The 24,759-nt window shown below is 45.5% G+C and overlaps 1 protein-coding gene across 1 annotated transcript in view; it reads right to left on the bottom strand.

The window, feature by feature from the left end:
- Window positions 1-20,603, bottom strand: part of NAA25 (N-alpha-acetyltransferase 25, NatB auxiliary subunit) — a 61,912-nt gene extending 41,309 nt beyond the window's left edge. Inside the window, exon 1 of the mRNA XM_038762856.1 lies at window positions 20,535-20,603. Coding sequence (XP_038618784.1) covers window positions 20,535-20,592 — 58 coding nt within the window. The 5' untranslated portion in view covers window positions 20,593-20,603. The remainder of the gene's footprint in view (window positions 1-20,534) is intronic.
- Between the last annotated feature and the right edge of the window lie 4,156 nt (window positions 20,604-24,759).

Raw genomic sequence — 24,759 nt, 5'->3', positions numbered from 1 at the left:
AATCAAGCAGACATGTTCCTTGTCCCGTGGCTCAGTCTTGCCTCCAGCCTCCTGCCCAGTAATGCCTGACTAGGCTACACTCAGCAGATGAAAAGGAGGGAAATGGGAAAGGGATGGGAAGGGAATGGGAGGGAAACTGGAACACCTGGAAGCTGGGTCTGGCTCAAAGCCAGCTCTGGGCCACAAGACTTGGCTTTGGGTCAGCACATGGACTGAGCCACAGTCCCTTTTAGACTGTGAGCCCACTGTTGGGTAGGGACTGTCTCTAGATGTTGCCAACTTGGACTTCCCAAGCGCTTAGTACAGTGCTCTGCGCACAGTAAGCGCTCAATAAATACGACTGATTGACTGATTCAGCCGGTTTCATCTTGGGGGCTTTGAGTACTAGCATGGCTTTGGACTCAGCCTGGCCTCTCAGAGCTTTTAGACACCAGGGTAAAAAAGAGGCAAAGTATTCTGTTTACTTACTTATTCACTTGGGTAAATTTGGCTCCTTGCCAGACTTCCTTTGTCCACATACCCATAAAACTGATGTTTGGCTTCTAATGAGAAATACATCTTACTATGCTATTGGTGAATTATGGGCCTGTGGCCTGAGGGATGGGAAGGGAGGGTGGAAGAGTGCTAAGAACATTTTGTAGGCCAGTAAACGTTTTGAACTTCCCCACGAGGCTGTTAGAAATAATTAATTGTCATTTTTAATACACTCTTTTATTATATGCTCTAGGCCAAGTTTAAGGTATACAACGCAACAGAGTTACCCAACCTACCGCACAGGTGCAAAGCCCAGACTATTAGCAATATCTGCTGTACTGGAAATTCATTCAATCGTATTTACTGAGCGCTTACTGTGTGCAGAGCACTGTACTAAGCACTTGGGAAGTACAAGTTGGGAAATCCAGTACTAAGGCAAGAAGACCACCAAGAATGAGGCCTTGAAGCCCAGTTTGTCCTCTACCATCAGAGTCATGCATAATAATAATAATAATTTTGGTATTTGTTAAACGCTTACTATGTGCCAAGCACTGTTCTAAGCAACAGGGTAGATACAAGGTAATCAGGTTGTCCCACGTGGGGCTCACACTTTTAATCCCCCTTTTACAGATGAGGTAACTGGGGCCCAGAGAAGTTAAGTGACTTGCCCAGGGTCACACAGCTGACAAGCAGTGGAGGTGGTTAGTCCACCAGTAAGCGCTTAGTACAGTGCTCTGCACACAGTAAGCACTCAATAAATACGATTGATGGTATTAGAACTCATGACCTCTGACTCCCAAGTCCGTGCTCTTTCCACTGAGCCACGCTGTTAATAATAAATAATAATGATGGCATTTATTAAGCGCTTACTATGTGCAAAGCACTGTTCTAAGCGCTGGGGAGGTTACAAGGTGATCAGGTTGCCCCACGTGGGGCTCACAGTCTTAATCCCCATTTCACAGATGAGGTAACTGAGGCCCAGAGAAGTGAAGTGACTTGCCCAAAGTCACACAGCTGACAAGTGGCGGAGCCAGGATTTGAACCCATGACCTCTGACTCCAAAGCCCGTGCTCTTTCCACTGAGCCATGCTGCTTCTCCACTGAGCTGCTGCTGTTCCTCTGAAACACTTTCATTTAGCTAAACACAAGAGGAAGAAGAGAGTGGACAGTCATTAATCAATTCTTGTGTCCAACCCGATTATCTTGTACCTACCCCTGCGCTTAGTATAGTACCTGGGACACAGTAAGCACTCAAATACCAAAAAAATCTCTTGTCTATCAAGTTGAAATGAGTAGAAAGACCACTGCAAGTAAAAGAAATGGTACAAGGACCCTCTGAAATATGGCTCAGAGCATGACGGCCTAGTCACCGATTATTGCGAATCGACAGTAGCAGACGGACCAATTTAGCGAGTTACTGCCACCCTCAGCAACGGACGCTGGACCAAATAGTCAAAGATACGAGGCCGGGGTACTCTACTGTGTGCTCGGTACATAAAGAATTGCAGGTCACACGGTGATTTTTTTCAACCACACTCATACAGAGGGACAGCTACACCATTAACAATGCCTACTCTGGATATAAAAGGTAAGTGATTAGCAATAAAACAACCCACTAACATCCTAATGGTCGGAATTTACCACTCTTGGTGCTTCCTCTTCCTATAAAGAGGAAGACTGAGAATCAAAGAGACCTCACGTCAAATAAAAAATGATTTCTTCGCAACAGCCTACATTTTTTACTGTCTTACATTATCCGTTTCTCAGCTGGAAAGAGCTCAAATGTACTTGAAAGTATCCAATCAATATTTATGGAAGGCTACAAAGGAAAACTCTTAATTTTATTACTAGGCTATCTTTTCTGGGCCACATCGATCTGAACCCAGATTATTCTATTTCAGTGTGCCACTGGGAGAACCAAAATACTTCTTAGTCTTTATTTTCCTTCCAAATGTCCACATAGGGTTTGGCCCAATCTTTAAGTTGTAATGCAGGGGTGGCCAAACTGAGGCTCTTCTTCGCTCGCTATGTGCTCGCAGACATTGGCTTTATGGGTTATTCTGTTGCCGCCTCCATGAAGGAGGACATTCACCATTGAAAAACTCACCACCCCCTCTTTCCACCTGCCATTCCGACTAAAGGAACTGTTTTCGATCAGTAGCTTTCACCCACATGGTGCTTTCGGTTTACAGTTCTTTGGTTCGTGAGGCTCGTTATAATGTGTGCATACTGCGTAGCCAAGCGGTTTTTACTGTGATTTCGGAATCTGATCTTTGGTAACCTCTAACCAAGTACCACAAACTGAAGATGCAGCAATACCGATGAATTTGAACCTCCTCATAAAATGGCAACTTCAGAACGGCAGTTCAAACTTTAGGATGTTCTTGGAGGTACTTAAAAGTCATAGCAAGTTGGAGATTTTGAAAAGGGCAGCAAGAGACCACCATGTTACCTTAAGATAATTACTAAAGAAATACAGCCAATTCCAAGTAGAATACAGCAAGTGCTTAAAAACTGCAGTGTGATTCTATTCAACAGCTTAGGGTAGAAGGCTAACAACAGACATCCAAGAGTTTTCAGAAGAATTGCCTAATTTGGAGTTTGGCCACAGCAAAAGAGCCCCAACTTAACCAAGTGTCTTGGGCACCATTAACCCCCAAATCTGGGAAGATACTTTGGCTGGGGGGATACTGCAGGACCACCCCATGACAGCAAATAGTGTGGTCCAAAAAGCCCTAAATTCCAAGGACTCAGAACTACTATTTATATTCCAGTAGTTACACTGTGCAGCTGGAGGAACGTCAACTGCTGATATCCACTGGCTGCTTGGGAGTTCCCAGCCTTCCATATATTGAAGCGGACTGCTTTTTTGCCTCCTAGAATGGAATCAGGACCCCTCCTGTCAAGACACTATGGCAGCCGAGTGCACTCTGTCTCATCAACCCACACAGGATTAAAAATCCGACTGGAACAAGAAAAGGCTGGCATCCCAGGAGAACCGTTTCGGCTAACGGACGTCATTAATACAGTTTCGAGTGAAGGTGGGTGGTCCGGATCTTTCGTGAAATCTAAAGTCCCTTCTATTCTCCATCTATACTCATTCCTTTGGTGAACTCATTTGCTCCCACGGCTTCAACTATCATCGCTACGCAGATGATACCCAAATCTACATCTCCTCCCCTGTTCTCTCTCCCTCCCTCCAGGCTCGTATCTCCTCCTGCCTTTAGGCCATCTCCACCTGGATGTCTGCCTGCCACCTAAAACTCAACATGTCCAAGACTGAGCTCCTTATCTTCCCTCCCAAACCCTGTCCTCTCCCTGACCTTCCCATCACTACCCAGCGCTTAGAACAGTGCTTTGCACATAGTAAGCACTTAATAAATGCCATCATTATTACTATTATTACCATCCTTCCCATCTCACAAGCCCGCAACCTTGGTGTCACCCTTGACTCTGCTCTCTCATCCACCCCACTCATCCAATCTGTTCCCAAAACGTGTCAGTCTCACCTTCACAACATTGCCAAGACCCACCCTTTCTTCTCCATCCAAACTGCTACCCTGTTGGTATATCTCTCATCCTATCCCAACTGAATTACCGCATCAGCCTCCTCTCTGATCTCCCATCCTCCTGTCTCTCCCCGTCTTCAGACTATACTTCACTCTGCTGCCCAGATTATCTTTCTACAGAAACACTCTGGGCACGTCACTCCCCTCCTCAAAACGCTCCAGTGGCTGCCGATTAACCTTCACATGAAGCAAAAACTCCTCACTATTGGCTTCCAAGCTCTCCATCACCTCGCCCCCTCCTACCTCACCTCCCTTCTCTCATTCTCCAGCCCAGCCCGCACACTCTGCTCCTCTGCCGCTAACCTTCTCGAAGTGCCTTGTTCTCTCTCGCCTATCCCGCTATTGACCCCGGCCCACATCCTACCTCTGCCCTCCCTCCTCACATCCACCAAACTAGCTCTCTTCCCCCCTTCAAAGCCCTACTGAGAGCTCACCTCCTCCAGGAGGCCTTCCCAGACTGAGCCCCCCACTTTTCCTCTGCTCCTCCTCCCCTCTCCATCGCCCCCACTCCCTCCCTCTGCCCTACCCCCTTCCCCTCCCTGCACCACTTGTGTATACTTGTACATATTTATTACTCTACTTATTTTATTAGTGATGTATATATAGCTATAATTCTATTCATTTTGGTGGTACTGAGCCCTGTCTACTTGTTTTGTTTTGTTGTCTGTCTCCCCCTTCTAGACTGCGAGCTCATTGTTGGGTAGGGATTGTCTCTTATCTGTTGCTGAATTGTACTTTCCAAGTGCTTAGTACAGCGCTCTGTACACGGTAAGCATTCAATAAATACGACTGAATGAATGAATGAAAGCTTTGTCATCAGCACCCAGTGAATTCGGGGATGTGCAGTTAGAAGCTTTTGTCATGATCAATCAGATTTATGACGAGAGAAAAAAAACTTTCCAAAAAGCTAAGCTCTGTAACTGGAATTTCAACTTCAGGCAAGGGGATAATGGGTCCAAACATTAAGAGGCCAGGAGTCAGCTTTTAGTTTACTGTAGTTACACAATGAAGTACCCATCTCCTCGCCCCAAACTGGCACATCCATTTTTTTTTTGATGGCATTTATTAAGCGCTTACTATGTGCAGAGCACTGTTCTAAGTGCTGGGGAGGTTACAAGGTGATCGGGTTGTCCCACGTGGGGCTCACAGTCTTTATCCCCATGTTACAGATAAGGTGACTGAGGCACAGAGAAGTTAAGTGACTTGCCCAAAGTCACCCAGCTGACAATTGGTGAAGCTGGGATTTGAACCCATGACCTCTGACTCCAAAGCCCAGGCTCTCTCCGCTGAGCCATGCTGCTTCACTTGCAACCATATGAGCCTTAAGAGGAGATAAAACTTGGGAAAACTTAAGGATATTAGAAGGTATAACCATTACTAAGAGGATGATTGTCAAGAAGGAAAAACATTGCCCTGCTTCTTGAAGTACCCTTGCTGTCACCACTAAAGATGATACCATGCTGAATGGGCCATTAACCTGATTTGGGGATTTATGTACTAAATCTCAATTCAATTTCATATCTATTTCACTTATCTAGTCGGGGTAGGGGGTCAACTCCATTAATATATACAAGAAACAATGGGGAAATGCTAATTATAAAATCACATCACCCTGGGAATATTACACCGGTGTACTGTGGTAGCAGCATGGTACAGTGGATAGAAGCATGGGCCTGGGAACGAGAAGATCATGGGTTCTAATCCCAGCTCTACCACGTGCCTGCTGTGTGACCTTGGGCAAGTCCCTTCATTCCTCTGTGCCTCAGTTCCATCATCTGTAAAAAAAATAAGGATTAGGACTGAGCCCAGTGTGGGACAAGGTCTGTGTCCAACCTGATTAACTAGTTTCTACCCCACGGCTTAGAACAGTGCTTGGCACACAGTAAGCACTTAACAAGTACTATAATAATAATAGTAATAATTATTAATGAACACAAGTGCAAGACATGGAATTAGTTTTTGGGTCTGCAAAGCTCATCAGTATATGGTCTTCAGAGGTCACATCAACCTGCAAGCTCCTTTCCTAATTGTTACGTTTAAATTATGAAAAACCTGGGTAACTTGCCAGGCAGGTATCATATCTATGGGCTATGGGGAAGGTGAATAATTACCTTCAAGGGTTATTTACGAGGAAAATGTTAACTAATCATTTTCCATTTCCTCAGAGGACCAATTACTAAATTGCAGCTAGAGTTTGGTTAAACATTGGAAAAAAAATGTACTATGAATCAGTCAGTCCATAGGTTTTTAATGAGCACCTACTGTGTGCAGAGCCACTGCACTAGGTACTTGAGAGTAGATGTGACCCCTGCTTTAAAGGATCTCACAATCCAGTGGGGGAGATAGACATTATACTATGTTCCAGATATGAGGGAGACCATATATATTAACGTCAGTCTCCTACTCTAGACTGTTATCTCATTATGGGCAGGGAACGTGTCTGCTAATTCTGCTGCACTGTAGTCCCCCAAGTCCTTGGTTCAGTGCTCTGCACATAGTAAGTGCTCAATAAATATGACTGATTGACTGTACCAATGCATATCAGTGCTACCAGAAGGGGAGAGTGATTTGTGAGTAATTAAGTATTTAGGTGGCCTGAAAGTAGTGACATGGAAAATGGGAGATATAAAGTGGGGAGATGGTAAACGGTGACTACACACTTGAAATAGACTATTCAAAGCTGCTATGAAATCTTTATCACTGCAGGTCTCTAACCAACAACAACAACAACAAAAAAAACCCAGAAAAAACCACATACACTATGTGGAGAGTGGCCAGGATACTGTAGGATTCACCTGCCTGGAGTCAAAACACTGGGTTTGGAGACCTCTCGAGATCCCTTCCAACTATATCTTTCTTCGATTTTTACCCAGATCTTGACAACCATAGAATTCTAATTTCAGGGCACCTCCTTTATTAACCCAGCATCTATAAAAATGAATTTTACCACACATATTTTGATTCCTACTTTGAAAGTTTAAGAATTGGATGATTTTTAAAATTTCTATCTAGAAGTCATGATTGAGAACATTGTGCGCACTTCTGAAAATTTCAAAAAAAAAGTCGAGGTTTTTTTTAAAATATCTTCCATCTTAATTACACTCTGAGGCATCTGTGACTAGCAGACATTGTAGTTTTTGCTCTTGATATTATTTTGTATATTCACCAGAAAATATGCACAGGAGTATGGAGGGTATATAAATTTGACTGTTCATGTATAATAATTGTGGTGTTAAGCACTTACTATGTTTGGGGTAGATACAAGTTAATCAGGTTCCACAAGGGGCTTACATAGTAAGTAGGAGGGAGAACAAGTATTGAATCCCCATTTTACAGATGAGAGAAACTGAGGCACAGGGAAGTTAAGTGACTTGCCCAAGGTCACAAAGTAGAAAAGTGGCAGAATTGGCATTAGAACCCAGGTCCTCTGATTCCCAGGCCTATGTTCTTTCCACTAGGCCAAACTGCGCTGTGTGCATTTAACCCTGAATCTCAAAGCAAAATGAAATGAACCCTAAGTATAAACCGGGAAATAAATAAAAAAAACTCAACCAAGTCAGAACCTTTCGGAGTACTTAATGCAAAAGCTTGATTTTTACACTTTCCCATAAGAAGTCCTAATCTTGAAACTTCTTCACCCTGTCAGCACAACACACCCAGCTACGAGAAAAGGAAATTAGCAAGAACATTCCTGCTTAAGGAACATTTGGAAGTTACTGAATGTTTGCCAACGATGGAGTTTCTACAGTATTCAATTCTTTCATATATTTGTGAGTGGGATGGAGGCTGCGGGGGGAAGACATCAAGGTCTTGAAGCTTCAGATAGGCGGTGTTCAGTGTGATGTATTCAACACACGCTAATGCCAACTGCTGAGAAAGTCTCAAAACAAAGTACGGAAAAAGGGCTGATCAACCCAGCCTCCTAAGAAATCATCTTTGCCAAGAAAACCTCCCAACATTGCCCATACTTCTCTGCATCAAGCAGAAACTCCTAAAGCACTCAATTACCTCCCTCCCTCTTACTTATCCATCCACTCTCTCCTCCCACCACACCTTGGTTTGCACAATTCTTGTTCCTCTCAGGCCAAGCTATGCGCTGTGCCTCTCTCTATCTTCAAAGCCCTTATGAAATCACATCTGCAGGAGGCCTTCCTTCTCCAATTTTCTCCACCCTCTATCCTTCAACTTCCACATCACCTAAGCACTTGGGCACTCACACACTTCCAACTATTGGTAATTTATTGTGGTGCTTATCTACCCCACAAGATTGTAAGCTCCACTGTACTCTTTTAAGTGTCTTAGCTCAGCACTCCACACACAGTAGGTGCTCAAAAAATTATACTGATTGTCGGACCACGAATAACTATTTTTTCTAACACCAGGCCTAACCAGGCACCCAAACTTTTGGGGGTTGAAGCCCCTTTTGGCATCTTACTAAAATCTCAATTACGATTTCCACCCAGGTATTTATCGAGTACTTACTGTACTAAGCACTTGGGAGAGTACACTGAAAAAGAGTAGGCATAGATGATCCCTGCCCACCAGGAGCTTACAGACTAAAGGGGAAGACGGACATTAAAATAAATTACAGAGAAGCAAGAGAAGCAGAGAAGTAAGAGAAGCAGCGTGGCTCAGTGGAAAGAGCCCGGGCTTTGGAGTCAGAGGTCATGGGTTCATATCCCAGCTCCGCCAATTGTCACCTGTGCGACTTTGGGAAAGTCACTTAACTTCTCTGTGCCTCAGTTTCATCTGTAAAATGGGGATTAAGACTGTGAGCCCCCCGTGGGATAACCTGATCACCTTGTAACTTCCCCAGCACTTAGAACAGTGCTTTGCACATAGTAAGCGCTTAATAAGTGCTATTATTATTATTATTATTATTATTATTTATGTATCTGAGTGTGGTGGGAGGGGTGAATAGCAAAGTGCTTAAGGGGAACAGACCCAAGTGCCCAGCTGGGGCAGAAAGGAGAGCTCAGACTGGGAAGGGGGAGATTAATCAGGGAAGGTCTACTGGAGATGTGATTTTAGTAGGGATTTGAAGGTGGGGAGAGTGGTGGTCTGTCGGATACGAAGCGAGAAGGAGCTCCAGAGCCAGAGGGAGGGATGTGGGCGGGGGGTAGCAGAAAAAAGGCTAAGATCGAAGTACAGTGAGACGGTGGGTGTCAGAAAAGCAGCGTGCTTAGAGGATAGAGCACAGGCCTGGGGGTCAGAATGATAATAATAATAATAATAGTATTTGTTAAGCACTCACTATGTGGCAAGCACTGTTCTAAGCACTGGGGTGGGTACTAGCAAATCAGATTGGATACAGTTCCTGTCCCACATGAGGCTCTCAGTCTTAATCCCCATTTTACAGATGAGGTCACTGAGGCCCAGAGAAGTGAAGTGACTGGTCCAAGGTCACAGAGCAGACCAGTGGCAGAGCCGGAATGAGAACCCACGACCTTCTGACTTCCAGGGTTGTGAGCCCACTGTTGGGTAGGGACCGTCTCTATATGTTGCCAACTTGTACCTCCCAAGCGCTTAGTACAGTGCTCTGCACACAGTAAGCGCTCAATAAATACGATCGATGATGATGATGACTGTCTCTATATGTTGCCAACTTGTACTTCCTAAGCGCTTAGTACAGTGCACTGCACACAGTAAGTGCTCAATAAATACGATTGACTGATGGATTGATTGATTGCTCTATCCACTACGCCATGCTACTTCGAGGACTTGGGTTCTAATCCCAGCTCTGCTGCTTGCTTGCTGTGTGACCTGGGACAGTCACTTCACTTCTGTGGGCCTCGGTTACCTCATCTGTAAAATGGGGATTAAGAGTGTGAGCCCCATGAGGGACAGGGACTATGTCCAACCTGATTAACTTATCTACCCCAGTGCCTAGAACAGTGCTAGGCACATAATAAGCGCTTTAACAAGTACCATAATTATTATTAGGTATATCTTTTCCTTCACATTTCAACTATCCCCTTCTGCAATGCTCCCAAAGGAGATTTCTTCTTTAGTCACATCTCCAGCCTCCAGAATATATAAATTATTATTATTACGTATATCTTTTCCTTCACATTTCAACTATCCCCTTCTGCAATGCTCCCAAAGATTTCTTCTTTTCTTTTAGTCACATCTCCAGCCTCTAGAATATATAAATTGTCCCAAAGCTCTTTTTACACTGCTATCTCATTTTAGCCTTCTATCTCATTTAGTCTCCTACACTGCGAGCCCATTGTAGGGTAGGGATTGTCTCTGTGGTCGAACTGTCCTTTCCAAGTGCTTAGTCTAGTGCTCTGCACACAGTAAGTGCTCAATAAATAGCACTGAATGAATTTTAGTCCCCAGCATCCCCGGGGAAGGGGGCGATCCCCTCCATTTTTCGGAAGAGAAAAACCGAGGCCCAGAAAGGTTGAAAGTGCCTTCCCGCCCGGGTGGATCGGTTCTGCCCCTTGGGATTTATTGGGCGCTTATTATGTGCTAAGCACTGTACTGTTCAATGCAACAGAGGGTCCAATGCAACAGAATCAGCGGGCATGTTCCCTTCCCCTTACTCATCCGACCTCATTTTCATCAGAGATTACTGATGCTCGGGAGAAGTAGCTCTCAAATCAAGATTTAATTTTTTATTGGGGGGGGGGGGGTGACAGTGATGCTTTTTACAGCAAAAATGTCCGCAGACGGACCGAAAGAAGGGGCCGCTCGGCTTCCGACACGCGTTCCTCATTTCCCGCTGCCTTCTGCGTCACACCGACTTGCTCTTCGCCCCCCCTCCCGCCCCCAAAACCCTAACGTATAGAGCTGTAATTTTATTTTATTACTACTGATGTCTACGGCCTCCCCCTGGACGACGAGCTGGTTGTGGGCAGGGACTGTCACCGTTTATTGTCGGATCGTGCTTTCCCGAGCGGTTAGGGCAGTGCTCTGCATGCAGTAGGCACTCCATGAAGAGGATTACTGAGGTCACCTCCTCCAGGAGGCCTTCCCAGTCTGAGCCCCCCCTTTTTCCTCTGCTCCTCCTCCCCATCGCCCCCATTCCCTCCCTCTGCTCTACTCACTTCCCCTCCCCACAGCACTGATGTGCAATTCATTCATTCAACCGTATTTATTGAGCGCTTACCGTGTGCAGAGCACTGCACTAAGCGCTCGGGAAGTACAAGTCGGCAACATATAGAGACGGTCCCTACCCAACAACGGGCTCACAGTCTAGAAGGGGGAGACAGAGAACGAAACATATTAATCAATCAATCAATCGTATTTATTGAGCGCTTACTGTGTGCAGAACACTGGACTAAGCGCTTGGGAAGTACAAGTCAGCAACATATAGAGACAGTATCTACCCAACAATCAATCAATCAGTCGTATTTATTGAGCGCTTACTGTGTGCAGGGCACTGTACTAAGCGCTTGGGAAGTACAAGTTGGCAACATATAGAGACGGTCCCTACCCAACAGTGGGCTCACAGTCTAGAAGGGGGAGACAGACAACAAAACCAAATATATTAAGAAAATGAAATAAATAGAATAGATATGTACAAGTAAAATAGAGTAATAAATATGTACAAATATATATACAGTCTAGAAGGGGGAGACAGAGAACGAAACATACTAACAAAATAAGTAGAATAAATATGGACAAGTAAAATAAATACGATTAAATAAATATGTACAAACATATATACAGTCTAGAAGGGGGAGACAGAGAACGAAACATATTAACAAAATAAGTAGAATAAATATGTACAAGTAAAATAAATACGATTGAATAAATATGTACAAACATATATAGTCTAGAAGGGGGAGACAGAGAACGAAACAGATTAACAAAATAAGTAGAATAAATATGGACAAGTAAAATAAATACGATTGAATATGCACAAACATATATAGTCTAGAAGGGGAGACAGAGAACGAAACAGATTAACAAAATCAGTAGAATAAATATGTACAAGTAAAATAAATACGATTGAATGAATGAATGAACCAATACTGTCATGATTATTATTATGAAGGACTGGCTGGAGGCGAATCAATCAATCAATCAATTGTATTTATTGAGCGCTTACTGTGTGCAGAGCACTGTACTAAGCGCTTGGGAAGTACAAGTTAGCAACATATAGAGACAGTCCCTACCCAACAGTGGGGTCACAGTCTAGAAGGGGGAGACACAACAAAACCAAACATATTAAGAAAATAAAGTAAATAGAATGGATATGTACAAGTAAAATAGAGTAATAAATACGTACAAACATATATACAGTCTAGAAGGGGGAGACAGAGAACGAAACATATTAACAAAATAAGTAGAATAAATATGGACAAGTAAAATAAATACGATTAAATAAATATGTACAAACATATATACAGTCTAGAAGGGGGAGACAGAGAACGAAACATATTAACAAAATAAGTAGAATAAATATGTACAAGTAAAATAAATACGATTGAATAAATATGTACAAACATATACAGTCTAGAAGCGGGAGACAGAGAATGAAACATATTAACAAAATAAGTAGAATAAATATGGACAAGAAAAATAAATACGATTGAATAAATATGTACAAACATATATACAGTCTAGAAGGGGGAGACAGAGAACGAAACAGATTAGCAAAATAAGTAGAATAAATATGGACAAGGAAAATAAATACGATTGAATGAATATGTACAAACATATACAGTCTAGAAGGGGGAGACGGAGAACGAAACATATTAACAAAATAAGTAGAATAAATACGTACAAGTAAAATAAATACGATTGAATAAATATGTACAGACATATACAGTCTAGAAGGGGGAGACGGAGAACGAAACATATTAACAAAATAAGTAGAATAAATATGGACAAGTAAAATAAATACGATTGAATAAATATGTACAAGCATATATAGTCTAGAAGGGGGAGACGGAGAACGAAACAGATGAACAAAATAAGTAGAATAAATGTGTACAAGTAAAATAAATACGATTGAATAAATATGTACAAACAGATATAGCTTAGAAGGGGGGGACAGAGAACGAAACATATTAACAAAATAAGTAGAATAAATATGGACAAGTAAAATAAATACGATTGAATAAATATGTACAAACAGATATAGCTTAGAAGGGGGGGGACAGAGAACGAAACATATCAACAAAATAAGTAGAATAAATATGGACAAGTAAAATAAATACAATTGAATAAATATGTACAGACATATATAGTCTAGAAGGGGGAGACGGAGAACGAAACATATTAACAAAATAAGTAGAATAAATATGGACAAGTAAAATAAATACGATTGAATAAATATGTACAGACATATATAGTCTAGAAGGGGGAGAAGGAGAACGAAACATATTAACAAAATAAGTAGAATAAATGTGTACAAGTAAATACGATTGAATAAATATGTACATATATAGTCTAGAAGGGGGAGACGGAGAACGAAACATATTAACAAAATAAGTAGAATAAATATGGACAAGTAAAATAAATACGATTGAATGAATGAAGGAACCAATACCGTGGTGATTATTATTATGAAGGACTGGCTGGAGGCGAAGCCGGCCGTTGTCGGGGTCTGCCGGGCGGAGGGGCCCGGCCTGCCCGGGGTGGGGTGGGGGGTGGCCGGCGGCGGCGGCTACGCGAGCCCGCGGTCCCGGCCGCGGCCTAGCTCCCGTACGCCCTCTGCCCGGGGGTGGGCGGGAAGGGGAGGACAATCAATCAATCAATCAATCAATCAATCGTATTTATTGATCGCTTACTGTGTGCGGATCACTGTACTAAGCGCTTGGGAAGTCCAAGTTGTCCACATTTTGGTTGTATCTGGAATCTCTGGGATTAATCAGTCAATCAATCGTATTTATTGAGCGCTTACTGTGTGCACAGCACTGGACTAAGCGCTTGGGAAGTACAAGTTGGCAACATCATCAATCGTATTTATTGAGCGCTTACTGTGTGCAGAGCACTGGACTAAGCGCTTGGGAAGTCCAAGTTGGCAACATAGAGAGACAGTCCCTACCCAACAGTGGGCTCACAGTCTATCAATCAATCAATCGTATTTATTGAGCGCTTACTGTGTGCAGAGCACTGGACTAAGCGCTTAGGAAGTACAAGTTGGCAATATACAGAGACAGTCCCTACCCAACAGCGGGCTCACAGTCTAGAAGGGGGAGACAGAGAACAAAACCAAACATATTAACCAAATAAAATAAATAGAATAGATATGTACAAGTAAAATAAATAAATAAATAGAGTAATAAATATGTACAAACATATATACATATATACAGGTGCTGTGGGGAAGGGAAGGAGGTAAGACGGGGGGGGGTGGAGAGGGGGACGAGGGGGATTAATGGCAAGTATACATGCGTTTCCTTTCTAATTATTGCTAGTTTTCAGTTATCTAAGGAATGAAGGGTATAGAAGTCATCCCCAAACCCATTTTCACCATTAGGTTTAACTGTCTTCTAGACTGTGAGCCCACTGTTGGGTAGGGACTGTCTCTATATGTTGCCAACTTAGTACAGTGCTCTGCACACAGTAAGCGCTCAATAAATACGACTGATTGATTGATTGTCTTCTGTCTCAGATATTTTTTTAAAAGTAAACTGATTTTGATTATGATCTCTCTGCTGGATCCAATTGAATAGTGAAACGATCAAGAGGGGAAAGGAGGAAGAGAAACCAAAGTGTGCGTAGAAAATCCACGAGGGGGATAAGCCCGCTGTTGGGTAGGGACTGTCTCTATATGTTGCCAACTTGTACTGCCCAAGCGCTTAGTACAGTGCTCTGCACACAGTAAGCGCTCAATAAATACAATTGATTGATTGATTGTACTGCCCAAGCGCTTAGTGCAGTGCTCTGCACACAGTAAGCACTCAGTAGAGACGATTGAATGAATGAAGGAATGAATGAAGGGTAAGCTACAAAACCCCGAAAGTTCATTTTTAAAGAACATTTACGTCTGCATGTCCTCTTGCGTTCAAGAGAGATCAGGTCAGACATATGGGGTCTTGTCAGTGGATTCAAGATTAATTTCTGCTCACGCAGAGGCCCTCTTCTAGACTGTGAGCCCGCTGTTGGGTAGGGACCGTCTCTATATGTTTCCTACTTGTACTTCCCAAGCGCTTAGTACAGTGCTCTGCACACAGTAAGCGCTCAATAAATATGATTGAATGAATGAATAAATACGGTTGAATGAATATAGAGACAGTCCCTACCCAACAGCAGGCTCACAGTCTAGAAGGGGGAGAGACAACAAAGCATATTAACAAAATACAATAAATAGAATAGATATGTACGAGTAAAATAAATAGAGTAATAAATCCATACCAACATATATACATATATACAGGTGCTGGGGGGAATCAATCAATCGTATTTATTGAGCGCTTACTGTGTGCAGAGCACTGTACAGTACAAGCACTGTTCTAAGCGCTGGGGAGGTTACAAGGTGATCAGGTTGTCCCACAGGGGGCTCACAGTCTTCATCCCTATTTTACAGATGGGGTAACTGAGGCCCAGAGAAGTTGACTTGCCCAAAGTCCAGAGCCGGAATTTGAACCCATGACTTTTGACTCCAAAGCCCGGACTTTTTCCCCCTGAGCCACACTGAGAGTACAATACAAAAGAGTTGGCAGGCACGATTCCTGCCCTCAAGGGGCTGCTGTTATTACCAGCTGTTTTCTGAGCTCCCTGAGGGACAGGGACCATTCCTTTTATTCCATTTATTTTTTTTATTTGTACATATTTATTCTATTTATTTTATTTTGTTAATATGTTTTGTTCTGTTGTCTGTCTCCCCCTTCTAGACTGCGAGCCCGCTGTTGGGTAGGGACCGTCTCTAGATGTTGTCAACTTGGACTTCCTCTCCCCCTTGTCCCCCTCTCCTTCGCCCCATCTTACCTCCTTCCCTTCCCCACAGCACCTGCATATATGTATATATGTTTGTACATATTTACTACTCTATTATTTATTTATTCATCTTACTTGTACATATCTATTCTATTTATTTTATTTTCTTAGTATGTTTGGTTTTGTTCTCTGTCTCCCCCTTCTAGACTGTGAGCCCGCTGTTGGGTAGGGACCGTCTCTATGTGCTGCCGACTTGTACTTCCCAAGCGCTTAGTACAGTGCTCTGCACACAGTAAGCGCTCAATAAATACGATTGATTGATTGATTGTTGGGTAGGGACTGTCTCTACGTGTTGCCGACTTGTACTTCCCAAGCACTTAATACAGTGCTCTGCACACAGTAAGCGCTCAATACGATTGACTGTACTTCCCAAGCGCTTAATACAGTGCTCTGCACACAGATTGAATGAATGAACACAGTAAGCGCTCAATAAATACGACTGAATGAATGAACAAGGTGGCAACATATAGAGACAGGCCCTACCCAACAGTGGGCTCACAGTCTAGAAGGGGGAAGGGAAGGAGGTAAGGCGGGGGTGGTGGTGGAGAGGGTTAGTCCAGTGCTCTGCACACAGTAAGCGCTCAATAAATATGACTGATTGATTGAGTGCACTTCCCAAGCGCTTAGTACAGTGCTCTGCACACAGGTAAGCGCTCACTAAATACGACTGAATGAATGAACAAGTTGGCAACATCTAGAGACAGTCCCTACCCAACAGTGGGCTCACAGAAGGGGGAAGGAGGTAAGGCGGGGGGAGGGGGTGGAGAGGGTTAGTCCAGTGCTCTGCACACAGTAAACGCTTAATAAATACGATTGATTGATTGTACTTCCCAAGCGCTTACTACAGTGCTCTGCACAGAGTAAGCGCTCAGTAAATACGATTGAATGAATGAACAAGTTGGCAACATCTAGAGACAGTCCCTACCCAACAGTGTGCTCACAGAAGGGGGAAGGAGGTAAGGCGGGGGGGTGGAGAGGGTTAGTCCAGTGCTCTGCACACAGTAAGCGCTCAATAAATACAATTGATTGATTGATTGTACTTCCCAAGCGCTTACTACAGTGCTCTGCACAGAGTAAGCGCTCAATCTTCATCATCATCATCAACTGTATTTATTGAGCGCTTACTCTGTGCAGAGCACTGTACTAAGCGCTTGGGAAGTACAAATTGGCAACATATAGAGACAGTCCCTACCCAACAGTGGGCTCACCGTGTAAAAGGGGAAGACAGAGAACAAAACCAAACATACTAACAAAATAAAATAAATAGAATAGATATGTACAAGTAAAATAAATAAACAGAGTAATAAATATGTACAAACATATATACAATGTCATACAATATACAATATACATACAGTGGGCTCAAAGAAGGGGGAAGGAGGTAAGGCGGGGGGGGGGGTGGAGAGGGTTAGTCCAGTGCTCTGCACACGGTAAGTGCTCAATAAATACGATTGATTGATTGTAGTTCCCAAGTGCTTAGTACAGTGCTCTGCACACAGTAAGCGCTCAATCAATACGATTAAATGAATGAATGAACAAGTTGGCAACATCTAGAGACAGTCCCTCCCCAACAGTGGGCTCACAGTCTGGAAGGGGGAAGAGAAGGAGGCAAGGCGGGGGGGTTGGGGAGGGTTAGTCCAGTGTCTGCACACAGTAAGCGCTCAATACGATTGATTGTACTTCCCAAGCGCTTAGTCCAGTGCTCTGCACACAGTAAGCGCTCAATAAATACGATTGAATGAATGAACAAGTTGCCAACATATAGAAACAGTCCCTACCCAACAGTGGGCTCACAGTCTGGAAGGGGGAAGAGAAGGAGGCAAGGCAGGGGGGTGGGGAGGGTTAGTCCAGTGCTCTGCACACAGTAAGCGCTCAATACGATTGATTGTACTTCCCAAGCGCTTAGTCCAGTGCTCTGCACACAGTAAGCGCTCAATAAATACGATTGAATGAATGAACAAGTTGCCAACATATAGAAACAGTCCCTACCCAACAGTGGGCTCACAGTCTAGAAGGGGGAAGGGAAGGAGGCAAGGCGGGGGGGGGGGTGGAGAGGGTTAGTCCAGTGCTCTGCACACAGTAAGCGCTCAATAACTACGATTGATTGATTGATTGACTATACTTCCCAGGCGCTCAGTACAGTGCTCTGCACACACAGTAAGCGCTCACTAAATACGATTGAATGAATGAACAAGTTGGCAACATCTAGAGACAGTCCCTCCCCAACAGTGGGCTCACAGAAGGGGGAAGGAGGTAAGGCGGGGGGGTGGGGAGGGTTAGTCCAGTGCTCTGCACACAGTAAGCGCTCAATAAATACGATTGATTGATTGTACTTCCCAAGCGCTTAGTCCAGTGCTCTGCACACACAGTAAGCGCTCAATCAATACGATTGGATGAATGAACAAGTTGCCAACACATAGAGACAGTCCCTACCCAACAGTGGGCTCACAGAAGAGGGAAGGAGGTAAGGCGGGGGGAGGAGGTGGAGAGGGTTAGTACAGTGCTCTGCACACAGTAAGCGCTCAATAACTACGATTGATTGATTGATTGTACTTCCCAAGCGCTTAGTCCAGTGCTCTGCACACAGTAAGCGCTCAATCAATACGATTAAATGAATAAATGAACAAGTTGGCAACATCTAGAGACAGTCCCTCCCCAACAGTGGGCTCACAGTCTAGAAGGGGGAAGGGAAGGAGGCAAGGGGTGTGTGTGTGTGTGGAGAGGGTTAGTACAGTGTTCTGCACACAGTAAGCGCTCAATAAATACGACTGAATGAATGAACAAGTTGGCAACATCTAGAGACAGTCCCTCCCCAACAGTGGGCTCACAGTCTGGAAGGGGGAAGGAAAGGAGGTAAGGCGGGGGGGTGGAGAGGGTTAGTCCAGTGCTCTGCACACAGTAAGCGCTCAATAACTACGATTGATTGATTGACTGTACTTCCCAAGCGCTTAGTCCAGTGCTCTGCACACAGTAAGCGCTCAATAAATACGACTGAATGAATGAACAAGTTGGCAACATCTAGAGACAGTCCCTCCCCAACAGTGGGCTCACAGAAGGGGGAAGGAGGTAAGGCGGGGGGAGGGGGAGGGTTAGTCCATTGCTCTGCACACAGTAAGCGCTCAATACATACGATTGATTGATTGTACTTCCCAAGCGCTTAGTACAGTACTCTGCACACAGTAAGCGCTCAATAAATACGACTGAATGAATGAACAAGTTGGCAACATCTACAGACAGTCCCTCCCCAACAGTGGGCTCACAGTCTAGAAGGGGGAAGGGAAGGAGGCAAGGGGCGGGGGTGTGTGTGTGGAGAGGGTTAGTCCAGTGCTCTGCACATACAGTAAGCGCTCAATAAATACGATTGAATGAATGAACAAGTTGCCAACATATAGAAACACTCCCTCCCCAACAGTGGGCTCACAGTCTAGAAGGGGGAAGGGAAGGAGGCAAGGGGGGGGGGGGGGAGAGGGTTAGTCCAGTGCTCTGCACACAGTAAGCGCTCAATAACTACGATTGATTGATTGAGTGTACTTCCCAAGTGCTTAGTTCAGTGCTCTGCACACACAGTAAGCGCTCAATAAATACGACTGAATGAATGAACAAGTTGGCAACATCTAGAGACGGTCCCTCCCCAACAGTGGGCTCACAGAAGGGGGAAGGAGGTAAGGCGGGGGGAGGGGGAGGGTTAGTCCATTGCTCTGCACACAGTAAGCGCTCAATACATACGATTGATTGATTGTACTTCCCAAGCGCTTAGTCCAGTGCTCTGCACACAGTAAGCGCTCACTAAATACGACTGAATGAATGAACAAGTTGCCAACATCTAGAGACAGTCCCTCTCCAACAGTGGGCTCACAGAAGGGGGAAGGAGGTAAGGCGGTGGGGTGGAGAGGGTTAGTCCAGTGCTCTGCACACAGTAAGCGCTCAATACATACGATTGATTGACTGTACTTCCCAAGCGCTTAGTCCAGTGCTCTGCACACAGTAAGCGCTCACTAAATACGACTGAATGAATGAACAAGTTGGCAACATCTAGAGACAGTCCCTCCCCAACAGTGGGCTCACAGAAGGGGGAAGGAGGTAAGGCGGGGGGAGGGGGAGGGTTAGTCCATTGCTCTGCACACAGTAAGCGCTCAATACGATTGATTGTAGTTCCCAAGCGCTTAGTCCAGTGCTCTGCACACAGTAAGCGCTCAATCAATACGACTGGATGAATGAACAAGTTGGCAACACCTAGAGACGGTCCCTCCCCAACAGTGGGCTCACAGAAGGGGGACGGAGGTAAGGCGGGGGGGTGGAGAGGGTTAGTCCAGTGCTCTGCACACAGTAAGCGCTCAATACGATTGATTGTAGTTCCCAAGCGCTTAGTCCAGTGCTCTGCACACAGTAAGCGCTCAATCAATACGACTGGATGAATGAACAAGTTGGCAACACCTAGAGACAGTCCCTCCCCAACAGTGGGCTCACAGTCTGGAAGGGGGAAGGGAAGGGAAGGGGGTGGTTTGGGGTCCCGGGGCCGCCCGCCCCCCTAACCCCAGCCGCGCCCCGGGGGAGGTGTCGGGGGGGACACGACGACGACGACGACACACTGACCGTAGATGGGCCGGAGGCGCCTGTCGTTGGGGTCCTGCACATGGCCCCGCGTCGCCATGATGACAAGCGCAGGAGCCCCAGTGCGCACGCGCGCGCGCGCGCGGCCGGGAGCCGTTAAAGGGCCAGCGCCGCCCGGCGCCGCTATCGCGATAGGTCCGCCCGCCCGCCCGCTTCGGACCCACTCATTCAGCCAATCCTACTTACTGAGCGCCTCCTGCCCGCACGGCGCCGGAAGTACGAGTGCATTCACTCATTCATTCATTCATTCGTCTTTACGGAGCGCTTACTGTGGGCAGAGCACCGGACTGAGCGCGCGGGAAGTCCAAGTTCATTCATTCATTCAATCGTATTGATTGAGCGCTTACTGCGGGCACAGCACCGGACTAAGCGCTTGGGAAGTCCAAGTTCATTCATTCATTCATTCGTTCGTATTTATTGAGCGTTTACTGCGGGCACAGCACCGGACTAAGCGCTTGGGAAGTACAAGTTCATTCAATCATTCATTCGTTCGTATTTATTGAGCGCTTACTGCGGGCACAGCACCGTACGAAGCGCTTGGGAAGTACAAGTCAATCAATCAATCAATCAATCGTATTTATTGAGCGCTTACTATGTGCAGAGCACTGTACTAAGCGCTTGGGAAGTACAAATTGGCATCACATAGAGACAGTCCCTACCCGATAGTGGGCTCACAGTCTAAAAGGGGGAGACAGAGAACAGAACCAAACATACCAACAAAATAAAATAAGTAGGATAGAAATGTACAAGTAAAATAAATAAATAAATAAATAAACAGAGTAATAAATATGTACAACCATATATACATATATACAGGTGCTGTGGGGAAGGGAAGGAGGTAAGACGGGGAGGATGGAGAGGGGGACGAGGGGGAGAGGAAGGAAGGGGCTCAGTCTGGGAAGGCCTCCTGGAGGAGGTGAGCTCTCAGCAGGGCCTTGAAGGGAGGAAGAGAGCTAGCTTGGCGGATGGGCAGAGGGAGGGCATTCCAGGCCAGGGGGAGGACGTGGGCTGGGGGGTCGACGGCGGGACAGGGGAGTACGAGGTACAGTGAGGAGGTGAGCGGCAGAGGAGCGGAGGGTGCGGGCTGGGCAGTAGAAGGAGAGAAGGGAGGTGAGGTAGGAGGGGGCGAGGTGATGGAGAGCCTTGAGGCCCAGGGTGAGGAGTTTCTGCCTGATGCGCAGATTGATCGGTAGCCATTGGAGGTTTTTGAGGAGGGGAGTGATATGTCCAGAGCGTTTCTGGACAAAGATAATGCGGGCAGCAGCATGAAGTATGGATTGAAGTGGAGAGAGACACGAGGATGGGAGATCAGAGAGAAGGCTGGTGCAGTAGTCCAGACGGGATAGGATGAGAGCTTGAATGAGCAGGGTAGCGGTTTGGATGGAGAGGAAAGGGCGGATCTTGGCAATGTTGCGGAGCTGAGACCGGCAGGTTTTGGTGACGGCTTGGATGTGAGGGGTGAATGAGAGAGCGGAGTCGAGGATGACACCAAGGTTGCGGGCTTGTGAGACGGGAAGGATGGTAGTGCCGTCAACAGAGATGGGAAAGTCAGGGAGAGGACAAGGTTTGGGAGGGAAGACAAGGAGCTCAGTCTTTGACATGTTGAGCTTTAGGTGGCGGGCGGACATCCAGATGGAGATGTCCTGAAGGCAGGAGGAGATGCGAGCCTGGAGGGAGGGGGAGAGAGCAGGGGCAGAGATGTAGATCTGGGTGTCATCAGCGTAGAGATGATAGTTGAAGCCGTGGGAGCGAATGAGGTCACCAAGGGAGTGAGTGTATATTGAGAACAGAAGGGGACCAAGCACTGAACCTTGGGGAACCCCCACAGTAAGAGGATGGGAGGGGGAGGAGGAGCCTGCAAAAGAGACTGAGAAAGAACGACCGGAGAGATAAGAGGAGAACCAGGAGAGGACGGAGTCTGTGAAGCCAAGGTCAGATAGCGTGTTGAGGAGAAGGGGGTGGTCCACAGTGTCAAAGGCAGTTGAGAGGTCGAGGAGGATTAGGACAGAGTATGAGCCGTTGGATTTGGCAAGCAGGAGGTCATTGGTGACCTTTGAGAGCGCAGTTTCCGTGGAATGAAGGGGACGGAAGCCAGACTGGAGGGGGTCGAGGAGAGAGTTGTTGTTGAGGAATTCTAGGCAGCGCGTGTAGACAACTCGTTCAAGGAGTTTGGAAAGGAATGGTAGGAGGGATATGGGACGATAACTAGAAGGTGAGATGGGGTCAAGAGAGGGTTTTTTTAGGATGGGAGAGACATGGGCATGTTTGAAGGCAGAGGGGAAGGAACCAGTGGAGAGTGAGCGGTTGAAGATGGAAGTTAAGGAGGGGAGAAGGGATGGAGCGAGAGATTTCATAAGATGAGTCCAAGTTCATTCATTCATTCATTCGTATTTATTGAGCGTTTACTGCGGGCACAGCACCGGATTAAGCGCTTGGGAAGTCCAAGTTCATTCATTCATTCATTCATTCATTCATTCGTATTTATTGAGCGCTTACTGCGGGCACAGCACCGGGCTAAGCGCGCGGGAAGCCCAAGCTCATTCATTCATCCATTCAATCGTATTTATTGAGCGCTTACTGCGGGCAGAGCACCGTACGAAGCGCTTGGGAAGTACAAGTTCATTCATTCATTCAATTGTATTTATTGAGCACTAACTGTGGGCAGAGCACCGGACTAAGCGCTTGGGAAGTCCAAGTTCATTCATTCATTCATTCGTCTTTACGGAGCACTAACTACAGGCACAGCACCGGACTGAGCGCGCGGGAAGTCCAAGCTCATTCATTCATCCATTCAATCGTATTGATTGAGCGCTTACTGCGGGCAGAGCACCGTACGAAGCGCTTGGGAAGTCCAAGTTCATTCATTCATTCATTCTTCATTCATTCAATCGTATTTATTGAGCGTTTACTGCGTGCACAGCACCGGATTAAGCGCTTGGGAAGTCCAAGTTCATTCATTCATTCATTCATTCAATCGTATTTACTGAGCGCTTACTGCGGGCAGAGCACCGGACTAAGCGCTTGGGAAGTCCAAGTTCATTCATTCATTCATTCATTCATTCATTCATTCAATCGTATTTATTGAGCGTTTACTGCGTGCACAGCACCAGATTAAGCACTTGGGGAAGTCCAAGTTCATTCATTCATTCATTCATTCAATCGTATTTACTGAGCGCTTACTGCGGGCAGAGCACCGGACTAAGCGCTTGGGAAGTCCAAGTTCATTCATTCATTCATTCATTCATTCATTCAATCGTATTTATTGAGCGCTTACTGCGTGCACAGCACCGGACTAAGCGCGCGGGAAGTCCAAGTTCATGCATTCATTCATTCATTCATTCAATCGTATTTACTGAGCGCTTACTGCGGGCACAGCACCGTACGAAGCGCTTGGGAAGTCCAAGTTCATTCATTCATTCATTCTTCATTCATTCAATCGTATTTATTGAGCGTTTACTGCGTGCGCAGCACCGGATTAAGCGTTTGGGAAGTCCAAGTTCATTCATTCATTTATTCATTCATTCATTCAATGGCATTTATTGAGCGCTTACTGCAGGCAGAGCACCGTACGAAGCACTTGGGTAGTACAAGTTCATTCATTCATTCATTCATTCGTATTTATTGAGCGTTTACTGCGGGCACAGCACCGGATTAAGCACTTGGGAAGTACAAATTCATTCATTGATTCATTCAGTCGTATTTACGGAGCGCTTACTGCGGGCACAGCACCGGACTAAGCGCGCGGGAAGTCCAAGCTCATTCATTCATCCATTCAATCGTATTGATTGAGCGCTTACTGCGGGCAGAGCACCGTACGAAGCGCTTGGGAAGTACAAGTTCATTCATTCATTCATTCATTCATTCGTATTTATTGAGCGTTTACTGCGTGCACAGCACCGGATTAAGCGCTTGGGGAAGTCCAAGTTCATTCATTCATTCATTCATTCATTCATTCATTCGTATTTATTGAGCGCTTACTGCGGGCACAGCACCGGACTAAGCGCTTGGGAAGTCCAAGTTCATTCATTCATTCATTCAGTCGTATTTATTGAGCGCCTACTGCGTGCACAGCACCGGGCTAAGCGCGCGGGAAGTCCAAGTTCATTCATTCATTCAATCGTATTTATGGAGCGCTTACTGCGGGCACAGCACCGGACTGAGTGCTTGGGAAGTCCAAGCTCATTCATTCATTCATTCATTCAATCGT

Source organism: Tachyglossus aculeatus, chromosome 21 (genome assembly GCF_015852505.1).
Source record: "Tachyglossus aculeatus isolate mTacAcu1 chromosome 21, mTacAcu1.pri, whole genome shotgun sequence".
Lineage (NCBI taxonomy): Eukaryota > Metazoa > Chordata > Mammalia > Monotremata > Tachyglossidae > Tachyglossus > Tachyglossus aculeatus.
The sequence above is the reverse complement of the archived record's forward strand: the minus strand, read 5'-3'. Positions and strand labels throughout refer to the sequence as shown.